Source organism: Propithecus coquereli, unplaced genomic scaffold (genome assembly GCF_000956105.1).
Source record: "Propithecus coquereli isolate 6110/MARCELLA unplaced genomic scaffold, Pcoq_1.0 Scaffold229, whole genome shotgun sequence".
Lineage (NCBI taxonomy): Eukaryota > Metazoa > Chordata > Mammalia > Primates > Indriidae > Propithecus > Propithecus coquereli.
In genome coordinates this window covers 121828-147128 of record NW_012147830.1, presented here as the reverse complement: position 1 = coordinate 147128, position 25301 = coordinate 121828, and the positions used below count along the sequence as shown (strand labels likewise).

The window sequence follows — 25301 nt, the reverse complement described above, 5'->3', positions numbered from 1 at the left end:
TTAAATGAACACTAATATTTTGTTAAATTTCCTTCAAATTTTTACTTTTCAAACACGAAAAACATTACAGATTCAGCCAAAATATCACTCTCCCCCCAAATCCCTTCCTCTCTGAATTTGGTATTAACCATCTCTCAGCACGTTTTTATAACATTACTAACTATGTAAATATCTCTCAAATCATTACAGTGTGCACTAGCAGGCACTTCTGGCAAATCAACAAAGTCCACATTTAAGCGCGCTGAGAATTATAACAACAGGAGGGATTACAAACATCATTCTGGCAATTAAAACATTTGCCTGGGGTACAGTGAAGAAACTTTATAAAAATCCTGACATTCCTATGTTTTTGAAGAGAGAAAAAAATACAAAAAGGATAATAAAATATGAGTGAACTTTAAATGTACTTTAAAAATTGCATTGCTATTTTATTATGCTAATATTTAATATAATGTCCACCACTGCTGTGCCTTGATTTCACATAGAATTTTTTCCAGTTATGATACTGTTTTAACTTAGTTATTAGCTGAGGCTAGAATAAAGAGTTATCAATATTCAAATTCATGTCCATTCTATTCCACTTTGTACTATTATTGAAATTTGATCAATTTATAAAACTTTTTAAACCTAAACGTGTTTAGGTCCCTTTTACATATAATGGTTAAACTAAAATAAAAATAAAGGTAGAGGATGAGAATATTTTCATCAATTTCCAGCATGGTTTGATATGCAAAGCTTGACAGACATTTTCTAAAGGCCTGGTTTTCATTTTGACTTTTTAGAAATAAAAATATATTTAATTTTAGCAAATTTTAAACACAATTAGGCTGATGAATACAACTTTTGGTACAGTTGTGTTTATTTACCTTTTAGGCTAAAAACTGCCCTAAAAATGCCATAAAATATCTTAAAAGGGCTTCTTGGTTGATACCAGCACAAAGCAATACTATAGAGGTAAGTTAAACTTCAGGTGGGCATTTATTAATACTTCATATTGATCTAGGCTGAGGTCAACTGTGGCAATTAAGTTTTAGTATGCCACTCTCTTGGGATATAGGTCAGGAGGCATTACTCTATTTCAGTTATGACCACACTGAGAAACTGCTGACATATACAGAGATTTTGCTACTACCAGTAACAGTGGGGTGGAAGGCAAGTACTGAGGAAACATTATGTCTATTATTAATACTACCTAGTATTCTAGTAGAGTAGAACATCTTACTTATCCTTTGAGAGCAAGTGATGCTCATCTGTTTTCATGCTTAAACTCACTGATATCAATATATCTATATGATTTATAACAACAATAAGATATATTTTCTCCATGAGATAGAAAAACATTAAAAAATTTCATCATGCCTAGTTCCTGGTGAAGGTATGTGAAAATAAGAACTCCAATGTACTGTTAATAAGAGTATAAATCCATGCTGTCTTCATCTGGGAGATTTAACACTGTCAAAATAAAAAATGCAAATGCTGAAAGCAGCAAGATACAGAGGTGTAATAATATGAGATATTTAAAAAGTGAACAGATACCCACACAAGAACCTGTCAATAGTGTTTACAGGGCTGAGTGTGGTGGCTTAGCCTGTAATCCCAGAACTTTGGGAGGCTGAGGCAGGAGGATCACTTGAGGCCAGGAGTTTGAGACCAGCCTGGGCAACATAGCGAGACCTTGTCTCTACAAAAAATAAAAAAAAATTAGCTGGGTGTGTTGGTGCACGCCTATAGTCCTAGCTACTCAGGAGGTTGAGGTGGGAGGCTCACTTAAGCCCAGGAGTTCAAAGTTGCAGTGAGCTATGATCATGACACTGCACTCCAGCGTGGGCAACAGAGTAAGACCCCATCTCCAAAGAAAAAAATAGTGTTTACATTCAGGTACTGCTAATGGGATATAAAATATTGTATATAGTATGATTAATATTGGGTAAAATCTTTTCAAAGGATATTAAAAAACAAGCTGGCATACGCATAAATTTTTTTTCCCTCAAAGTATTAATTAAAACCTATTAACAGTAGATACCCTTGGAGACAATGACTGGGGGCCTTTGATTTTCCTTTTATTCTTTTCATACTGTATGAAAATTTATTTTCAACAAAATAAAAATAAATACCTATTCTAACTGGGACTGAGGCTATGGACAATTCTTTCTTTATATTTTTCTGAATTAAAAAACCCACCATGAATCTTACTTTTTAAAAAGATAATTGTGTTACTGTTAGTTTCTTTTCACTAAAGAATGAGGTTAACAGTAAATGCAACTAAACAGCCCATGTGCCATTGTACAATTACATTTTTTGTAGTTTTCTTTAAGAACCATTTTATAAAAATGACCTTTAAATGCATGGGTCAGCAAACTTTCTGTAAAAGGCCAGATAGTATATATACTCTTGGCTTTGGTGGCCTTAAAGGTCTCTGTTGCAACTGCTCAACTCTTCTGTTGTAGCATTAAACCAGCCATAGACAATACATAAAACAATGGGTGTGGCTATATTTCAATAAACATTATTTACGAAAACAGGCTGTGAGCAAGAGTTGGTATGCAGGCTATTGTTCATCAAGTTCTGCTTTAAACAACTAATTGTTTAAATTAAATTAATTGTGATGCCACATCATTCCCTTTATCCCTTCTAAGTCCTAGACCTCTGGGAAGATTCCTAAAAAAATTAGTGAGAAGAATGGTGTTGATTTACATTTTGTTCCAGATCTCTTTCATATCTGACTTAAAAGAAGACAGGTAGTTTTCTCACCTGCTCTGCATTCAATTTGTTGTAATACATTGTTTTGGTTCAAGTATTTAAAGAAAATCTGGCTTCACAGAAGCCATGTAATTGGAAAAGGGGAGGAGTATTTTAATAGCCTTTTCAGATAAAAAAAAGCCTTTTTGATTTTTACTCCAAAACTGGACAAATGGTAATTTCTTAAAGGTTAGTTTCAATGTGAAATCTGAAACCATGATATCGTTCATTGATAATTAACTTTTAAAATTCTGATACACCAAATTCCATTGGTCTATCTTGGACTAGTAGAGTAGAACATCTTACTTATCCTTTGAGAGCAAGTGATGCTCATCTGTTTTCATGCTTAAACTCACTCATATCAATATTTCTATATGATTTATAACAACAATAAGATATATTTTCTCTGAATGTCTCTATTTTTGACCCAATGCATTGGTCATTTTGGAAGAACTGGACAATAGCATTATGCAGACCTTCTTTAGTATTGACGCATTTCATTACATCATCAAAAAAATCCACTGATCTCATCAAAAAAGTCTTTATGTACTTAGAGGCTGTCAAGCTCACAGTGGCGAATATAAGTTTCCCAAAATTCTAGTTCTCACTTAACAGCTCCAATTTTATCACTGGCAACAAATGCTGTCTACTTGTTTTCCTTAAAGCGACAGGCTCAATTCATTCAACTTCATGAAAACGTCTGCCACATACCCAAGTCTGAATAACCATACACAGTTTGACTATCAGTGATTCTGTCAAGTCAAGTTGGTGGTCCCATGAAAAAAAGCAGCCAGTTCAGCTCACAAACAACTGCATATATTTTTCTTATAAACAGCTATCAAACTTCAGAGTGCAGCAAAAGGGTTTTAAATGAGTATTTTATATTTTGTCTCACAGAATATTAAAAAGATGCATGCTCAAGGGTTACAATTTAGTAAAATAATTTTACTGATTCAGCAAGCTTTTTTTTAAAGTGAAATTGGCTTTTTCTGTGAATGCATGTTAGTGAAGAATACAATCATTATTAGTCCATGTGGGTAACATTGCCCTGACTGGTGCTAACGCACCAGCATTTCTGTCCATCACTGCTTTTGCATCAACAGTGCAAATATCAACACAGTGAAAAAGACAAAAATATGTTTTACTATGGAAACAGTTTTCACCTTATGGATTTTTTGAAAAGGATCTCAAGAGAGTTTCCTGGGTCCTCAGTCCTCAGGCCACACTCTCAGAACTGCTGATATAGTTTAATATATTCATACTCAAGCAAAATCAATGGTAATGTACCTATCTGTCTGCAATGCTATACTGTACTAATGTGAGTGAGCTTTTTCTTTTCTTTCTTTTTTTTTTAAAGAACAAAGTAGTTTATTCTCTCTCAGTTCTGAGCAGTGAGCAGTTGATATCACTGGGGTTGCTCTAACCCACATGGTCTTTCAGGGACACAGGCTCCTTCCATCACGTTGTCTTGCCCTACGCCAGGGCATTAACATCATCTGCATGGTCAACATTTCCAGCTGGTGGGAAAGGGAGAGACATGGAAGAGCCACAACCACTGCATAGGCCTAGGCACACATCCCTTCCACTTGGACTCCATTGACAAGAACCAAATCCGCTCTTCTTTCTTGACTCATTTTATTCCTATATTAAGACAGCATGCCTAGGATAACTGATTAAAATGTATAAGATAACTGAAAAGAGGTTTCTCTATTATTATAAAAGAAAAAAGAATTTAAGAAAAAAAAATGACAATTCTTACAGGAAGATAAGGTGCCAAGGCTCCACAGGATTCTGCCACAAGTAGTCGTCTTTCTGGGTATTTGTGATTAATCTAGAGTAAAAAACAAATAAATCAAGCCTAAACGACATAGCCTCCCTTCTTCCTACAGAGAATTATTCTTTACCACAAATCCTGTTAAGAATGTAATAAAGCTTCTTCCTTTTCCACTTCTGGGAATCCCTGTGTGACTATACCTGGATCAGGAATAAGGGAATCAGGGAAAGCCTAAAACATGAAGTCACAGGGGTCATCTGTTAAAGAAAAAAGGGAAAACAAAAGGTGAAAATTTGGCCAGGTTTCTAGAGATTATGGGCTTGCCTAAAATTAGGCTTTCCTTAGGAGTCAGGAGAAATTGGGACCCTCCCCTAGCAATATTAATATATTTTAAAATTTGGAAAACCTAGCTTCTGGATCTTATGAATATAGTCTATGATATGTGCTGGTCTTTTTTTAATCTAAGGGATTAGTAAGTAAAGTTAATCAATGATTTAACCAGAGCCCTTACTAGAAATACGATTTTATTTTTAAAGTAAGCAGATTTCAATCCATTGCTGTTTGCATATGCAAAATAATGGGGTTTTGCTATTGTGACTACACTGAACCATAACAAAAAATAACAAAAAAAATGACACATACTGGGTTTTGTTCCTATATGTCTTCTTCATAGAATATAAATCTTTGACTGGAAAAGAAGTATATCTGTTCTCATAGTCCCATATGAAAAGGTGACATAATTCATTAATGTATTGGATGCCTAAAATTAAGAAAAAAAATTATGTAGTAATCTACTGGGCAACAAACTGGAGGTAGGTGGCTAGATAGATCCCTGATATCCATGCTTATTCACCTTACAGAAGAGGTGGTAGTAGAGATGTTTTTAATTGACATCTCTGAATTAAATTTACTACAGATGTAGTTACCTCAAAAGCAGAATGGTTTGAGTGTCAAAGTATGCTGTACATAAACTTTCATTTGCTTTTCTTTTTCTCTTTTTTTTTTTTGAGACAGAGTCTCACTGTGTTGCCTGGGCTAGAGTGCCCTGGCATCCTAGCTCACAGCAACCTCAAACTCCTGGGCTCAAGCAATCCTCCTGCCTCAGCCTCCCGAGTAGCTGGGACTACAGGCATGCGCCACCATGCCCGGCTAGTTTTTTCTATATATTTTTAGTTGTCCAATTAATTTCTTTCTATTTTTAGTAGAGACGGGGTCTCGCTCTTGCTCAGGCTGGTTTCGAACTCCTGAGCTCGAACAATCCGCCCGCCTTGGCCTCCCAGAGAGCTAGGATTATAGGCGTGAGCCACCGCGCCCAGCCTCATTCGCTTTTCTTTAGTCTAGCTCAATAAGTTTCAAAATTAAATGTATATGTGAAAATCAGTTATATTTCTACATACTAAAAATGAACAAACAAAATTAAGAAAACAATTCTATTAATAACAGCATCAAAAAGAATAAAATACTTAGGAACAAATAAAAGAAATGCAAAACTTATAATCACTGTTGAAAGAAATTTTAAAAGATCTAAATATATAGAAAGACATCCTAAATACATAGATTGGAAGGCTTAATTAGGATGGCAATACTCTCCAGACTAATCGATAGATTCAATGCATTATTTATGAAAATCTTAGCTAGCTTTTTTTCAGAAATTGACAAATGGATCCTAAAATTTATAAGGAAATCCAAGGGACCCAGAATAGCTAATATAGATCTTGAAGGAGAAAAACCAAATTCGAGCGGTCAAGGTTTGTTTTGGGGATGATAAAAATGTCTTAAAATTGATTGTGGTGATAGTTGCACAACTATGCATATACTAAAATTATTGAATTGTACATTTTAAATGAGTGAATTGTATGGTATTTGAATTATATCATAATAATAAACTTAAAAAATGTGAAAAATATAAAATGGAACAAACTATAAAAATTAGATGTGCACATAACTATATAGAATTGTAAATCGAAAGTTTCATATATTGTATACAAGTTAATTTTGACTTTAAGTGATTAGAACCTCACCCTAAATTAGTATGCACTGTAATTTTAATGCTATAGGGAGTGTCAGAGGTAATTATTACTATACATAATGTTTACTTTATCCATTGAATCTAGTGACTTGACTATATTTTAGTGAAGAAAATGAATGCACAAAGAAGTTAGGACTAAAACTCGAAATGACTACATACTTCAGTGATATTCCAGAGACCAGTATTTTTCTTAAGCATAAGTGACTAGGTTATTGTAAATAAAGCCACTTAACTTGCCTTCCTAAGTGGGAAACCCATCTTTTTAAGTTGGAAAAATAAGGTGATTAATGATCTAAATACCAAGTCCGGAAAGTCAATGATTCTGAGCTGAGTTCTATATAGGACTGTAACATTAAAATTCAATATAAAACCAAAAGTATTGTTAGTAAAATAACGAGTTCAATTACAAATACAAAAACCTCCCACATCCAAGGTTTACACTTTATATACTGTATGTAGTATATGGAAGTATACTATATTACATTTCTGTTTACACACACACACACACACACACACACACACACGTCTTCTTGATCTTCCTTGAACGCATCAAGCACATTTCTACCTCAGGGCCTCTGTACTTGCTGCATCTTACTTAACTCAAATTCTTGCCTAAACATCACTTCCTCAGAGATTCCTTCTCTGACCACCCCTTCTAGGAGAACATTTCCATCATTCTCTAATCCTTATCCTGCTTTATTTTTCTTTATAGTATATATTACTATAAAAGCATACCATTTCTTTGTCTACTTTTATCTTCCTACCAGGACGTCTTTGCCTTTTGTTCACCACAGCATCCCTAGTGACTACACCAGTACCCAGCACTAGAATTAGTGTTTCATAAGCATTTCTTGAATGAATGAATAAAACAAAGTACCCCAGAGTCTTCTTAAGCACTATTAAATCACTGCGCTGAGCTACAGAAACAGCAGCATAAATTATATCCCACATATTTTCTAATAGCATTTTAAAAAGAAAATATAAGCCTTTATAAGAAATTATAATATACTAGCTAGGGAAAACCCAATACAGTTATTTACCTGTTCCCAACACTGTGGTAAAAGTTCAGCTTCTACACGTGTTGGTCCAACATGACGTGCAAATGCCACACAACCCGTCAGTATCATTTGCCTGAAAAATATTACAAAAAAATAAAGGCTTGTGTTTGTGTTAGAAAGCACAACTAGGACTAAGGGTTAAAAAGATTTGTCTCTGTTATTCACATAAAGTACAATGTTTTTGTAGTCAAATTAGACCTTTACAATGAACTAGACTCTCACCAAAGAGAGTAAATTCCTCAAGACCAGCCACTCAAGTAGTGGCAACACTATTTGTGTCAGACTTTGTAAAAGGATTTCTGTATAGGTATGAAGCTGACTCTCATAACCTTCTAAATTAACTTCCCATGTACACATTCTGAGATTACAAACTGTCCAATGCTTCAGTTTTTACTCAACTTCAGTTTCTAGTCACTAAAACAACCAGTGATTATTCCCCTAGTGTTTCTGCAGTTAAAAACTATGGTATCATATTAGTATCGTGGTTTCTTTTTGTTTGTTTGTTTGTTTGTTTTTTGAGACAGGGTCTCATTCTGTCACCCAGGCTGGGGCATAGTGGCATCATCATAGTTCACTGCAACCTCAAACTCTTGGGCTCAAGGGATCCTCCTGCCTCAGCCTCCCAAGTAGCTGGGACTACAATCATGTACTACCACTCCCAGCCAATTTTTGGATTTTTAGTAGAGATGGGGTCTTGCTATGCTGCCTAGGTTAGTCTCGAACTCCTGGCCTCAGTTGATCCTCCTGCCTCGGGTAAAGTGCTAGGATTACAGGTATGAGCCACCGCGCCCAGCTGGTATTTTTAAAATCAGAATTTTTTTTCTGATACCCTAGACAACCATGGTAGGTAGTTTCTGACATGGTTCCCAGTGATCCCATCTCCTCATATTCTGGTCCTTGTGTAATCCTATCCCATTGAATGTAGATTGGACCTAATGATTTGCTTCTAATAGTCAGAATATGGCCAAAGTTATAGAATGTCACTTTTGAGATTATGTTACAAAAGTCTGTGACGTCCATCTTGCTGGACTCTACTGCCTTCTCAGCTGGTATACTTTGTTAAAGCAAGCGGCCATGTTGGAGAGACCCATGTGACAAGGAATTAAAAGTGGCTTCTGGCCAAAAGCCAGTGAGCAACTGAAGCCCTGAGTCTAATAATCCTTGACAAACTGAATCCTGGCAATGACCAACCATATGATTGAGCTTAAAAGCAAATCCTTCTCCAATTGAGCCCTGAGATGAGTATAGCCCCTTTGACTACAGACTTGTAAAAAAAATTCTAAAGCAGAGGACACAGATTCAGGACCTGCAGAAATCATAAGATAAAAATGTGTTATTTTGAATCTCTTTCTTTTGGGGTACTTTGATATAGAACAATAGTTAACTAATCACTAATATACTACTTTAACTTGATAGATTTATAACTTAAAAAAAGTATAAAATTTTAAGTAATATTTTTCACTCTTCAGAATGAAGTTCCATTTAAAATGACTTTAAAACGCAGAATTTTATGTTCTTCCACTTTTGATTGTCTAACACTTTAGAACAGTAAAACCTGACGGGAAAAAAGGCTATGTTTTTAACAGATGTTTTAAAGTAACCAACTTTAAAGAAAACCAAAATAGAATGCTTATTTAATCCATATTAATTTTAAAATCAGTACTTTAAACCTAGACATTGCTCATTGCTATTTCTCAATTTATATAAATTTAAATTAACTGTAAAATAACTTCAAATTTCTATTTGGTTTAGTCTGATTAGTTATTAATATTCCCTTAGGTTATGTGAGGAGATCTTCAGGATGACACTGGGAAAACAGCGAGCCAATATTGTCTTCATTGTATATTGATTGTAGCAGCTTCTCATCTACCATAAATCCTTGTAATATTTATCGACATGATTTTCCTTTATATTTGTTTATCATCATCCTTTGTGTCTATTTCTCAACTTTTCTTTTGCTTTTCTACTTCCTTCCATTTTAGGAAGGCAAATAAATTAAAGTGAATAAAAGAAATGTGGACAAAGAAATTAGCAAGGTTTATGGCCAGCACTATAGCTGCTTGCTCCCTAATGAAAATTTCCTAATATTTGATAATTGTTTTTGTCCCCTTTAAGGTATTAAAATGGGAGGGAATACATGTTTGATAACTATACTCACTGAATTTTCTTAAAATGTAAGCATTTTGAACACTTATAAGAGGTATGCATTTGTATAGAACTTCACATGAAATGACCAAATCATGAGTCACTGTTCCTACATTAAATATGTACAAACTTCAATAGGAAAAAATGTTAGGCCCCTTAAAACAAACATCTTAGTCAGAAGGGTTAATATTCAAAATTCTAGAAAATATGACAGCTTTGAAATACAGTCTGGACAAAACAGAAAAGATCAGATGGCCTACATATTATTAACAGCATTAGAAACAGGCTCCTATGATAGTAAAAATAAATGTTGCTCCTATTTGTGGAAAATCATAGGACAGGGATTGTTTGATTAGTAAATGACACAGGTAGAAATATGGTATCAATTATGGTTGTTAGCAAAGAACTGGAAAAGCACCATTACTGAGCATAAAATTAAGTTTTTCTTGGGACTGTCAAAGAAGCCTGCAATTCGTTAAGTGAGGAAAAATAATGACTGCTTATATGTCAAATATTATGCTAACTTAAACATTTTGCTTTTTTTATTTGTTATTTATATTACACAGTTAATCAATTTATCAGTCTATTTTCATAAATAATTATATTTCTGTAAGGTGAAAGCAGATTTAAGTATGGACCTGGGCCAGGCATGGGCTGGGCACAGTGGCTCACTCCTGTAATCCTAGCACTCTGGGAGACCGAGGCAGGAGGATGAGCTCAGGAGCTTGAGCAAGAGCAAGACCTCGTCTCTGCTAAAAGTAGAAAAATTAGCCAGGTGTTGAGGCACATGTCTGTAGTCCCAGTTACTTGGGAGGATGAGGCAGGAGGATCAGTTGAGCCCTGGAGTTTGCAGTTGCAGTGAGCGATGATGACGCCACTGCACTCCAGCCTGGGTGACAGAGCAAGCAAGACTCTGTCACAAAAAAAAAAAAAGTGTGTACACAAGTATTCAATTCCTGATGTAACTTAACCCGATGTAGGGCTAATAGGTGCTTTTGGCCAGTAGGTGGCAGCTATTAGCTTTATATGCAGAGTTTATGAAAATTGGCTCTAAGACTAAAGAGGTTTTTTGCCTTGCAAATCCAGAAATAAAAATGCAATAAATGGTATTTAATTATTAATTAAGTTACCAAGATAGGAAATGGTATTTTTCAAGGAGAAATAATACACTAATTTTCCTATAGTATCACCAAATGGTCCTTAGAAAATTTTCAGTTTGCAATGAATGGTACTAATACAGTGATTTAATTATCCTTATTCCCACTTGACTAGCTCGTGAGGCCTGGTGTCAAATCACAAAGAACAATTCTATTGTTTTGCAAAGTATAAGCAAAAATCGTTTTTCAGTAAGATAAAAATTATAACATACAAAAATTCAACTGCCTTTTTTTAATCTAACTGGTGCTTACTCCACCTACTCACCCACTAGGTGATTTTGTTCAAGTCCACACTTGCACAACTTCTCTTAATATTTATATGTTTTACTTTCTGAGTGTAGACATCTATCATTGTTGTTTGATCAAAATCCATTCCCCAGCAGGGCGAGGTGGCTCACGCCTGTAATCCTAGCACTCTCGGAGGCCGAGGCGGGCGGATTGCTCAAGGTCAGGAGTTCGAGACCAGCCTGAGCAAGAGCGAGACCCCGTCTCTACTAAAAATAGAAAGAAATTAATCGGACAACTAAAAATATACAGAAAAAAAATTAGCCGGGCATGGTGGCGCATGCCTGTAGTCCCAGCTACTCGGGAGGCTGAGGCAGAAGGATCGCTTGAGCCCAGGAGTTTGAAGTTGCTGTGAGCTAGGCTGATGCCACGGCACCCTAGCCCAGGCAACAGAGTGAGACTTTGTCTCAAAAAAAAAAAAAAAAAAAAAAAATCCATTCCCCTTTCTTCTGATGTGTCACCCTGATCTGTGGCCATCCCCCTCACTACTCTTTGGAATAACTAATTTCTCTACTTAGGAATCTTTGGTTGTGGGCATTTGACTCATGACTAACCCAAACACCATACTGTATCTGTCTAGCCACATGATAATGATTCATTGATAACACAGTGATCTAAAAATTAATATATTAAATATTTTATTTCTTATAAAGCACAACCATTAAGAGGCCATAATGTATCTAGTTCTTCCGTGGGAAAAAGAGGGCATACCTAAGAGAAATCAAGCATGAAAAATAAAGGCAAAGGAATATTTGAATTAGAAGTCCAAAAGTAACTCATACAAAACTAATTCAACACGAGTAATTGAAATAAAAAGAATGAAAATACTGCAGAACATTGTGAATGAGGCCATTGTTCCCTCTGCTTATTAAAAGAATTCGGGCAATGTTTCTTCTATTAATATACATAACTTCAAACTTCAAAGACTTACATAACTTTAATTATGAAACCGGGATTTAACTGTTGAGGTATCGACTGGAACCAACTTTCTGAGGATTAATAAACTTGCTCATTTTAAAACATAAAATGACTTGAATAAAATGTGTGGCTAAGTTAATGAAAATGATATTATAAGGGAAAAATTTAAAGAGTTGTAGCAAAGTTTATGGAGGAAAAATCAAGACCTTTACACATGCATTTTTGTGAACTTCTATTCTATGAAGCAGTAATTAATGCCAAAATGCTTTCAAGGCTGTCGATCTGTTGATATAACACTATTCATGCCATGTACAAAGGTACTGGTGGTTTTTCAAAAGATTTTACGGAAAAGTCAAGGCATAATATTGTAGGAACATATACATTTACATTTTGTCCACCACCATGTATTATGAGCTATTGTTAAAAGTGTTTCTGGAAATTATTGAAACCATGGAAGTTTGGGCAACCAATTCTTCAATCCTGCAAGTGGTCAATGAATACAGTGCTTTACTTATATTTGAAATTTATCGCTTACAATACGGATTCAATTTTCAGTAATGTCAATTCTATTACCTTGTCTTCAATGTAAATTTAAAAATATTGCATATTTTAATTTTTTCTCTTTCTGATATCTTCCCTTATTCCAGACAGTCTTTTTCCTCTAAGCCTACTCCTTTGGGCTTTCTCCTGTTTTATAATAACCATGAATTCTTGCCTCTATTTTAGGATACAAAACAATGTTTCTAAATGTTTCTTTGGTTTTTGTAATAAATAATTTTCAAGATATTTATTCTGAATTTTTAGAATAATTACTATTTTCGTGTGATTTTTATGGGGCTCCTGGTTTTCAGTGGACTAATCAAGAAACTGATCTAGCTCCAGTTTGAGAGAAAGGAAGGGGCCACAGCTAATAGCTTCACTCTTAGAGATATCTCAGGTATATCAAAGAGATAATAGTTTCCTGTGGTTCTGCTGAATCTAGGTGTGCTTCTCTCTTTTTCTCAACGCCCAGTTCTCTTGACAGTGATGAGAATTTATGTTGTAAAAGATTTGAGGTGGTCTGGAGCTTTATTCAGTCAAATATAACATGAATAACTAACATCCTCACCCCTGCCCTGTGTGCTTCTAGGGCTATTTCTGGTCTTTACCTGGCTTATAGGGTTTTACGAAAGAAGACCACATATTCTAGAATAAAAGATATCATTTGCCCCTCTCCTTCTATTTCTTGTTTACTGGGAATAATAATCTCTAAATGGATGAAGAAAGAGAAACACTGTCTGGAGACCAAATGAGGACAGAAGTAACTGGCTGCCTTAGACAAAAGTACTGGTTGTCTGATTTAGCGGATTCTACCTACATTTTTAGCCAACTGAAACATAAAAAGTGAAAACTACAAGGGACTTAGATTGGTCTTCCTAATCTAGTTTCATTCAATGACATAAGGTTAAGAGAAAAATTTCTCAGGCGCTTCACATGGCTGACTTTAGTTAACTTTGTTTCCCATAAATATTTAATGTTTATATCTTGGGTTTTTTAACACCTTTTTTATGTCTTCATAGCAAATTCCAAAATGAAGAATCGTTGACCTATTACCACCTTGAATGAGAAGTTTTCCCTCTCAACAAATAAGACTTAAAAAAACTCCACTTGCTTTCTGTTCAAAGAATCTCACTATAAGGTAAATCTTAAGAGCTACTGCTCAGAATCTATCAAGGTTTTATTTTGTGTCTTTACAGGTGTTAAGACTCATTAAAAACAACACTGAGAACATATGTAGGCAAGATGAGCTCAGGCTTCTCCAAAAATCTGCTCTCCCTGAGGGAGGCTAGGTTTCTATCTGGGGAACATTAGAATGCCTGAGGGGTTACTAGGTATGCCCAATTTTCTGCTACACCACCTACCTAGACCCTGTTGCATTTGGAAGGCAGAGGAAGAGTTGCTTTCTAGCCAATATATGATTTACCTATACCATCCTTGAGGTCCCTTATTAACATTCACACAGTTTGCTCTCTCCCCCTTATACTGAGGGTTTGGTCATAACCTAATCACTAATTATTAGGAGACTCTACAAGAAATCAGAAAAGTATATTAATAAAAGATAGAGTTTTTAGACCAAAAATAACTATCCTGTAATTTTCAGAAGAGAATATTTATGTTTTTAAAAGAAATAAAGCCCACTAAAAATTTAATATCATTTTAATGTGAGCTAGTCCCTCAAAAATACAAGGTAATTTAAATAATGTTCTTCAGTACCTGTATCTGTCTAGTAACCTTGAGAAACTATTAACATTTTGGGAAGAAGAAGGGACAGAATTCCCTTTCAAAGATTTAAATGATGAAAGTTGTAATCATAGCAGATGATAAGTACTATGATTTTAGTAGGATTTGTATATGCTTTTAAAAGGATTTTTGTTTTAGGTTTTATTTATTATCCACAGGCTAAATTTCCCAGAGTGATTTCCCTATTATCTGTTTGTTTGTTGCAATAAATTCCAAGACTCCTTAAAAAAGAGGGTTGGGAGGAAAGGGAACTTGATGATAGCACTGTAGTTTGAGATCCATTTCATGGGTTTTGAAACCATGAGGGAGTGATACCACGGTGGTGGAAAGTGCCAGTACCGCTGATAGATACTGGGAATAAAAGAAGGCATTTAGATTAAAATGCTAATCTTGATGCCTAATTAGTAAAATTAATGTCAAAAAATGCATTTATTTCCCAAAGAAGTAGTCACACCCACCTTTGTTCATCATCTGGCCTCTTGATCAAATTGAAAAGTATGTGGAGAAGCTGATCTCTCTCTTTAGGCTCAGGATGTAGGCATGCTGTACACAATATGAGGGGGATCAACTCCTAAAGAAATAAGAGGGTAGAAAAATTCAAAATAAAAATACATTGCAGAATATTCTTTTTTCCCCCCAAAATATTCTTAAATGGACATTCATAGTGAACTAATCCTCAACATACAAAAGAGCTAATTTTAATTCTGTAAGGTTGGTAATTCAACCAGCCCTAAAAACATTAAAATATTTATATGCTAATTGTGCAGAAGATGTAAATCACAATGTAATAAAAGTTGTTCAATATTCAACTAACCTTGTTTTTGTATCCAGTACTTCCCAAGGGTCCACTAGCTTTTACCCTGAATAACATTCCATCATGTGACAAGCTGACATTGTAATAGCAATTTTGGAAGTGTTTTTAAACAAAACTTACAGAAGTTCACTACATTTAAAAACTTAAAAACATAACGAAATAAAGACACTTCCCATTTCTACAAAGACAATATAATGTCTTCCTTAAGATTAGATATAATCTAAAAATTCCGTATCCTTAGCACTTAATCCAGTGGCTCATTAAGAAGAAGGCTCTACCCACAGTATTGAATCCTCTCAGTACTACTACAGAGATCACCAGAAATATTTGATGTGGAAATGTAAATTTTTAACAGTATTGTTTGTTGCACATTCAATATACAGAAGAAATTCAACATTTTGTAAGAAATAGCCAAAATTTTATTTCTTTCTTCCTAGGAAATATTTGTTTCACATTCTAATCAAATTAAGATGAAATTCTTAACACTAAAATATATTCAAAACATATTGTTTTTCATTTTGGAATGGATTTTCAAATATAAGGAGAATAAAAGCACAAAAATGATAAAATATTTTTGGAGAGAAATCCTGTAAGTTATAAAAATAATATTTTGCAGGTGTATTAATCACTATGATATAGTAAATGAAGAATAATTACCTCCATTTCTCTTTCCCATCTGCCTCAGCACCCACCAAAGAGTGCAAACATATTTAAAATAGGAATTGATCACTATATAATAATGCATGATTATTATTGTCTATGATAATATAACCTGAAGAAAATAATAATGTAACCTAAAGAAAAGCACGATAAAAAGCCCACACTGGGCCGGGCGCGGTGGCTCACGCCTGTAATCCTAGCTCTCTGGGAGGCCGAGGCGGGCGGATTGTTTGAGCTCAGGAGTTCGAAACCAGCCTGAGCAAGAGCGAGACCCCGTCTCTACTAAAATAGAAAGAAATTAATTGGACAACTAAAAATATATAGAAAAAATTAGCCGGGCATGGTGGCACGTGCCTGTAGTCTCAGCTACTCGGGAGGCTGAGGCAGTAGGATCGCTTGAGCCCAGGAGTCTGAGATTGCTGTGAGCTGGGATGACGCCACGGCACTCTAGCCCGGGCAACACAGTGAGACTCTGTCTCAAAAAAAAAAAAAAAAAAAAAGTCCACACTGTAGGAGAAGCATTTTTCCATTGGGGAAATGTTTCTTTAGAAAGAGATGATATGATTTTTAGAGGAGTTGAGACTGACAATTAAGGCACTAGAAGTCCCTTTCTATTATTTCTAAAGTCTTTATATATTATTTTAAAATTATAATTATGTGGTATAAATCTTAAATTTGAAGGAACAAAGTTATAGATAAGAGGGGCTAGGAATAAATCCGATAAGTAAAGAAGAACTTAAAACATTCATTCTGTCATTTTCAATCTTCCTATTTGGGCACCTCTGTAGGTTTTATATTAGTGAGTAACTGGAAAGCTAAATAAATAAAAAATAATTAGGAAATACAATTTTACACTGTGAATGGGAGACAGAGTGTATATACATAGATCCCAGATCGTTAACTAATGTATTCACTAGAGGCTTAATATGATGCTTGATGGATTAGTTCTGATTTTGTAGGAGAAAATGAGCAACTTTTTATAAAATATTAAATATTCTGTCTGACTTGAAAGCATAACAATATTATGATAGGAAACCATTAATACCAAGGACTGTTCTAATCCTTAGTTGATTCCATTTAGGTTGCTGAGAGCTAATGATACTAATGAGAGGACTAAAACATTGCATCGTCAGGGTATCCTCCTGAGAATAGAAACTTAAGGATAAAAAGTAGTTACCCTGGAAGCACTAACAAAAAAAGAAACTACTCTAACACTTGAAAACCAAGAAAGGCTCTAAAAATTTTATGTGTACTTTCTCTTCATGTCAGATCTTTCTATCCCAAAGGTTTTCTTGTTTCCTCCTAAATCCCCCTTCCTGCTTTCCCACTATCTCTACATGGATACTTCTTATATTTCACCCCCATTCTCTCCCTAGTCTATTACTCTTTAAAGATAAAGTTATACTCAATAGGAAAAAAATCAAATAATCCTACTAAAAATGGTAAAAGGAATAGACATTTCTTAAAGGAAGACATACAGATGGCCAACAGGCATATGAAAAAATGCTGAACATCAATAGTCATCAAAGAAATGCAAATCAAAACAACGAGACATCATCTCACTCCAGTTAAAATGGCTTTTATCAAAAAGACAGGCAGTAACGAATGATGGCAAGGATGTGGAGAAAAGGGAATCGTTGTACACTGTTGGTGGGAATGTAAATTAGTGCAACCACTATGGACAACAGTATGGAGGTTCCTTGAAAAACTAAAATAGAACTACCATAGGACCCAGCAATCCCACTGCTGGGTATATAGCCAAAGGAGGGGAATTCAGTATATTGAAAAGATATCTGCACTTCCATGTTTATTGCAACATTATTCACAACAGCTTAGATGTGGAATCAAGCTAAGTGTCCATCAATGGATGAATGATCGATAAAGAAATTGTGGTACATATACAGCATGGAATATAATATAGCCACAAAAAAGAATGAAATCCTGCCATTTGCAACAACATGGATGGAACCGCAAAACATTATTATGTTAAGTGAAATAAACCAAGCACAGAAAGACAAATCTCACATGTTCTCACTCATGTGTGGGAGCTTAACACTAAAAATAATTGATTTCATGGAGACAGAGATTAGAATGAGGGTAAGCTACCACAGGCTTGGAAGGGTAGCAGGGAGGGGTAGATAAAGTGGGGATGGCTAATGGGTGCAAAAATATAGTTAGTTAGATAAAATGGAAAATATCTGATAGCATAACGAAGTGACTATAATCAACAAGTTAGGGTATAATTTAAAATAAATAAAAGAGTGAAACTGGAATGTCCCTAACACAAAGAAATGATAAATGCCTGAGGTAGGGGATACCCCAATTATCCTGATTTGATTAATTCGCACTGTATGCCTATAATGAAACATCACAAGTACCCCTATAAAGACATATTAATACAACTATTATATACCCATAATAATTTTTTAAAAGAAGATAAAGTTATGAAGGTAAGATATTTCCTATAGTTGCAAATATATATGCACAGTTTAAAATATCATCTATAATTTTATCTTCTTTATCTCAAAACCAAGCATACCAAAATAACTACATTGATGTTTATTCCTTATGCCTTAATATTTTGTCTTTTTCTTTCTTTTTTTCTTTGTCACAAGGCTTAGTGATCCTTAATCAAAGAGAAAGTTTATGGCATACATTAATATGGAGACTCTCTTAACTGAAATATGGCTAAGAGTGTCAAACTAAGAATACTGGCCAGGGAGCTAGAAGAGTTCCAGTTTCAATTTATTCCTTAATACCAAAGAAGCTAAGGAAAGGCACAAATTTCTCTGACTTTTAGTTTTCTCAAGTAAAGTTGTAGGAATTAAGATCAATGCAGAAACAAAAAACACTTCACATACATTTTGCATTTCCTTATCTATTACTGTTAATTTTTCCTTCTGAGAAAAACGTTGGCCTCGAAAGCCATCTCAAGGCAACACTTACCAAAGCACTTCTCAACACAGCAGCCATTACCAATCAATTCAAATTGTCACATTAAAGGGAAAACATTTGTCAGCCCATGTCCCCCTGAATTCTAAAATTCTGTGAATTTAGGGCTTTGAAGAGAAATACTTTTTGCTTTTCTTAATCCTAGTTACTAATAATTTATATCGCCATCTGCCTTTATTTCTTGCTGGCAAAATTAACAATATACGGGAAGTCACTGCCAATAATTTTTGGTTGATACTGCATGCCAAGGAGAATTGGGTACACCCTGGCACATCGTGGTTATGACAGTTACAATTTACTGTGTAAAGTATGCCAGATGGCTTCCTCCTCTTATAGCAACATAGAGCCGAGAAGATGTCCAGAAAGTGATAGAAAAATGTAGAAGGAGTGCTCTGTTTCTCAAAGAGCTAGCAAAGAACACTACCAAGATTTTAATTGGTAGATTGAGACTGCCCCAAATACCCTAATTTTTCTATCATTCTTTTATTTATTCACAACTTTTATTTGTGCCCACTATTGAAATAATGAATTCTGTAAGTATATGTCTATTGTGTTATTTATTCTCATTTATTTATTGCATATTCATCTCTTTCAAGCCTCTGAAGCATATATATTCACATCAGGATTTACTAAGTCCATATTTACCATTTTCACACTATTCATAAATCTATAGACCTGAATCAATATTCTTCCTTTGGCATCATCTCTCCGATTGAAGAAGTCTAGTCTTAAAAACTTTCCTTGTAATTCTGAATACAACATTTAAAAAACGGTGGTCAAATTTCACTAAAAAGACAAGATGATAATGTTTTTAGAATGTCTTTAAAATATTAAATATTAAAAAAGTATTGAGAATAGAGCAGTGTTAGACATATCTAAAAGCATACTAGATTTGACATTTCATGTGATATTAAAATAATAATAATAATGATAATAATAATATTAACCATGGTAAGAAAATACATATGGCTTTGGTAATATTAGATCCAAAAGGTAATTTTTTTCTCCACATAAGAAAACTTATGTGTCCATATTTCTTTCTTTTTCATTATTTTTTTTTACTATGTTGCCCAGGCCAGAGTACTGTGGGTATTCACAGACCTGATCATAGTGCACTATAGCCCCCAACTCCTGGGCTCAAGTGATCCTCCTGGTCTTAGCCTCCCAAGTAGCTGGGACTACCGGTGTGTACCACTGTGCCCAGTTAACGTGTCCATATTTCAAGCAACAAGAATCTTAAATATTTTAAAACATGTTTTGGAAACCTGGATAGTACTCACTAATGTGTACTAAAGTGAAATATAAAACTGAATTCCTATGACCATGAGAGAGAAAATCAGTATAGTAGTCCTGCTGCAAGAATTTCTAAGAATTCATTACTAGAAGAGGATTAGCATTTTGCACTTTATTCAAGTAAATGACATTTGCTATAACTATATTGATTTTACAATTTTAATAACTAAGCTAGTTCTCTCTATTTGAAGGAGCTCCCACTCCTCAAATCCTAGGTTACCCACGGAATTTTGTAAAATATTAAAGGAAAGGCTGCAAGCATTGTAATTCTCTTTTCAATGTTACAAGCAAAACAAAGTAACTTCTAATGATAAAGAAACGTCTTTAGAGACAGTAAATCTCTTTGGAAATTATTTACATTTGATTTTATTAATAATTTTACTTAACTTTCCTACTCTTACAGTGAACTTCTAAAATATCTCCTAGATATAGTCTGTTTTTCCAAGATTTTATCACTTGAGGATCTTAAATCTTGGAAAAAAACTATATGACAATATAAAATTAATGTCTATTCATACTAGAAAAGCAGAAAAAAATCATCTAAAAAGGATCTAAAAAAAATGAATGATTAGATAGTAAAGGGAAGAAATGAAGCAGGAAATGAGAGAAGGGAAATTTTAACATTAAAAAAACCATGGTAATGTTGATAAGGCTCTAAGATTTGAAAAGAATCCAAAACAGAAAAGGAAACAAGGAGTAGATGTTTTGAGTATTTTAGGCCAAGAAGGAAAATTCTACATGGTCCTAGAAAGGTAACACATTAGTCTAATAAAGCAGAGTTCCCAGGTTTCCCTAATTTTGCCACTAAAATCATTTCCTAGAACTCAAACAACATTTAAAAATTTAGGGTAGCTGTTATTCTTGAAATTTCTATCTAGTCTTTTGGCTAAGAATTAAGCAATAATGAATTATAATTTAAATTCAAGTAATGACAAGTTACTTACATTTACTTTATCCCTCAACTATAATACCATTTTTGGCTAATTTAAAATTAAAACCCACATATTGTTGTTATTCACTTAATCAATTTTGAAAAGGAAATAATTCAATCGAATTTTGTTATAATTAGGCTCAGTATTATAAGATAGAACCTTTCATTAAACTTCATTTGATTTCATTATGCTATATATAAGAAACATTTCTTAGTGATGTGTGTTTGCAGAAGATCTACAATCACATAAGAATATCCATAATTCATTTAAAAATGGTTTTCTTTGACTCAAAAATATGTTTTGAAAATGATGTGATCTATCCTTAAGGAAACCAGTATAATTCTTTTGAATAATCCAAAGGCAAGAGCATATGTTGAAACAATTGGAGAGGGAGAGGAAATGACTGAAAAAGGAAGGAAGAATAATAAGCAAAATAAAAAAAAAGAAAACCTGTTTTGAAGCAGCTAAGATATACTTGGTGATATCAAATATAACTTGACAATTAGAATATTGATAAGCCAAGATACCAGTGTGTAAAATTTAATACATAGCACAGAAAGCACAGAGGAACCCAAACAAAAGATGGCCAGTAAAAGACAAAGAAAATCTAGCAGAAGTTAAATTTTGACATAGAGAGTACTTGTGGATCGACTGAGAAGTGCTCAGGAAATAGTAAGTTGAGAGAGTTAATATTAACATAAGCAAATTGCATGCAGAGAATTTCTTTGGCTAGAAAGGCAACTTATACTAAGGCAGAAATTAAGTTATTAAGTTAGGTGCTAAACTTGAAGATGAATCTCAAAGGGAGCATAATGTCTTAATAGGATAAGCAATAGGGAACAACGGAAACGAAAACCTAAGTTCTTTAAGGTCTAAGTATGAAAATAAGATCAAAATGTTTTGAGGAAGAGTTTACGCTAACAGTTGTATTCAGGATAAAATGGAAGAGCACTCTGTAGGTAAGGAGTGTCAGTGAAAGTTGGTTGCCACAATTAAGGCATGATAAAATAGCCTGGAATAGAGAAAGTCTATAAAACTATAGTTTGTAATTCACATACTCAAATGACTAAGATGGTCAAGAAGGTCATATAAATATGTAAAATAAAGGGCGTAAGGAAAACAGTAATGCAAACATGATGATAAACAGAAATAACACTGGGCTTCAGTGACTAGTAGTGATAAGGTACAGTAGCAGGTGTGGCTAACTAGAGATTCCATGTCCCACCTAGAGAGGATAGGAAATACTAAGCTCCAATTAAAAATAATCATTTGGAAATGTAACCTCAGTACTCCCAGACGCATGAGTTTTCAAGAAAAACCAGAAATGTTATCTTTTTAGGTAAAATATCTTAATTTTTAAGTTTAATAACCAGCACATCATTTTTAACAACAATGAATAGGGCAAACAAAACCTATCTGTGAGCCTGTGTTGGTCTGTGGATAGACAGTGTACAATCTCTGCTTTAAATTTTTAGTTGACATTTGTCAGCATGTTCCTATTAATGTACAAAGGAAAAAAATACAAATAGACATTACATAGACTCACATAGTAAAAAAACCAGATTACTCACCTCTGGAAAAGTTCTACATTTGAAGAGCTGCTAAAATATCTATTCTTAGAATTATTAATGTACATAATTCCTGGGGCTCAATCTTTAGTAAGCCTAATTATTTAAATGACTTTAAATCTCAATATTGCTAAAGAAATGTGATTTACTCCCAAAATTAAATATATACACACCTACAAATATTAAACAGGTAAAGAAGATGGGCCAATCTTATCTACTTTACTATACTATCTAATTTACTACATTTATTCACTATATTAGTGTATAAATCTCAGAGTTATAATTATCTGGATCTATTATTACTCACAAGTAAAAAAATTTTCTATGAAGCAAACATGAACAGCAATGTAAAAAAATCAAAGTTTGGTTTCTCATAAGACAGGCAGGTCACCAGAGGTACCAACTACTTTAAAAAGTTTTAGAGAATTGCTTCTCTCTTTTGCCTGTTTTATTACAGTTTTAGTGAGATACTTTCATCTATCATAAAATTCAAGCATTTCAAGTATACATTCAGTGTTCTTTTTTCATATATTCAGAGTGGTACAACCACCACAATCTAATTTTAAAACATTTGCAATATTCCAAAAGGAAAGCTTGTCCCTATTAATAGTCACTTCTCACTTCCATTTCCATCCCAGCCCCGGACTCCTCCTTTGCTCTTCCAATTTAGCTAGCTGATAGCAAATATTTTCTTGGCATAGAATGAAAATGAAAGTTAACTTTTGATGTAGTATTATAAAAAAATGCTTTCTGAAGTAATCTTTCATGAAATTTGACTTTTAAATGACAGAATTTCCTCTTCAAATGCATTTAAGCGGAGATTGTGAAAAACAACTTATTTAGCCTATTTACTACATACATATATCAAATGATAAATATATTTATTCTATAATGTGGCTCAAAAGATTCAAGTTTCCTCAACCAACCCATTAATATAAACTACTACATAAGCCACATATAGAAAATTAGGCCATCATTTTATTTTATTTTTTCCCAAAATGAATAGGCAAGGAAGACTTTTTAAATACAAGTTAGTAAAAATAGACTACCATTATTTCACAGAACATAAAATGCACATTTTAAAAAAACTTTTTATTATCTCTGAAATTAGGATGTACCTTACAACAGATAACATGCCATAATTTAATGCTTAAAATGTTTGTAATTGTTACAGCCAATTACATCTTAGATTTGAAATACAGTACACTGAATTTTAAAAATGTTATAACTGTAACCTGAAGATTGAGTGTGGTTATTACTTTTTCCCCACTCCCTTTAAAACGGTCATAAAATCAGTTGAATGGGGTCATGAAGAGCATTTTTTTCTTGTTTATTTAGGGATTTTTTTCTTTATTGCTCTAAAATATAACATGTTTGTTATTGCTTATCTTCTATTTAACCTTTTTGTAATTAGTAAAGAAATATTTGATTTATAAAACTTTTAATTATATATGGATGCAAATATTGGCACATGATGTAAAATGACTTTTGTACTGAAAGTATAATCAAATAAAGTTTGAAAACACTAATTTAAAACATTTAAAAGATACAATGCACCTTAAGAATAAAAATGTTCTTTACATGACATAAAAGACAAAATATAATGTTAAGTGGAAAAAAGCAAAGTAGAAAACAGTACATAGAGTATCATTTGTTTAAATTATAGAAAAAAGATCATATATTTGAATTTGTTTACACATGTAGAAAATATCTCTGAAAGAATATAATAATACCATTCTACAATAATAGCTGTAGACTTCAGTACTTGCAAAATGGATAGAACTTTTAGATGGAAGATCAGTAAGGAAATAGATGACCTGAACCTTATAGAACAACTAGACCACTTATAGACAACTAGACATATAAAGAACACTCCACCCAAAAACAGCAGAATATATGTTCTTCTCAAGTGCACAGGGAACATTCTCCAGGGTAGACTGTATGTTAGGCCACAGACAGTACTTAGTAAATTCAAAAAGGTCAAAATCAAAGTATCTTCTGACTACAATGGAATGAAATTAAAAATCAATAATATAAGGAAAAATAGAAATTTCACAAATTTGTAGCTATTAAATAACACACTCTTAAATAACCAATGGATCAAAGAAGAAATCACTAAGAAAATTAGAAAATACTTTGAGGTGAATAAAAATGGAAACACGACATAGCAAAATTAATGAGATGCAGCAAAAGAAAATTCAGAGGGAAATTTATAGCTGTTAAAAAAGAAGAAAGATCTCAAGTCAACAATTTTGCTTTATATCTTATAGACCTACAGAAAGACCAAACTAAATCCAAGGCCAGCAGAAGAAAGGAAATAATAAAGATTGGAGATAAATGAAATATAGGCTAAAAAATAATAAAGAGAATTAACAAAATCAAAGTTGGTTCTTGAAAAGATCAACACAATTGACAAACCTTTAGCTAGACTGACTTAAAAAAGAGAGAGAAGACGCAAATAACTAGAATTAGAAATGAAAGCAGGGATGTTAGCACTAGCTTTAAGAAATTAAAGGAATTATAAGTGAATACTATAAATAATTGTTTGTCAACAAATCAGATAAGCAAGATGAAATGAACTAATTCCTAGATCATACAAATTACCAAAACTCAATAAGTAGAAAATCTCAACAGATATAAAACAAAAGACTGAATTAATAATCAAAGATTTCCCAACAAAGAAAAGTCCAGGACCAG

At 33.6% G+C, this 25301-nt stretch overlaps 1 protein-coding gene across 3 annotated transcripts in view; it reads right to left on the bottom strand.

Annotated features, from left to right (window-relative positions):
* Positions 1-25301, bottom strand: part of KIAA1468 (KIAA1468 ortholog) — a 138532-nt gene that overhangs the window by 51143 nt on the left and 62088 nt on the right. For all 3 annotated transcript variants that reach the window (XM_012645285.1, XM_012645287.1, XM_012645286.1), the window contains exons 11-13: positions 14844-14956; positions 7583-7673; positions 4499-4570 (exon numbers count right to left, since the gene is read on the bottom strand). In XM_012645285.1, coding sequence (XP_012500739.1) covers positions 4499-4570; positions 7583-7673; positions 14844-14956 — 276 coding nt within the window. The remainder of the gene's footprint in view (positions 1-4498; positions 4571-7582; positions 7674-14843; positions 14957-25301) is intronic.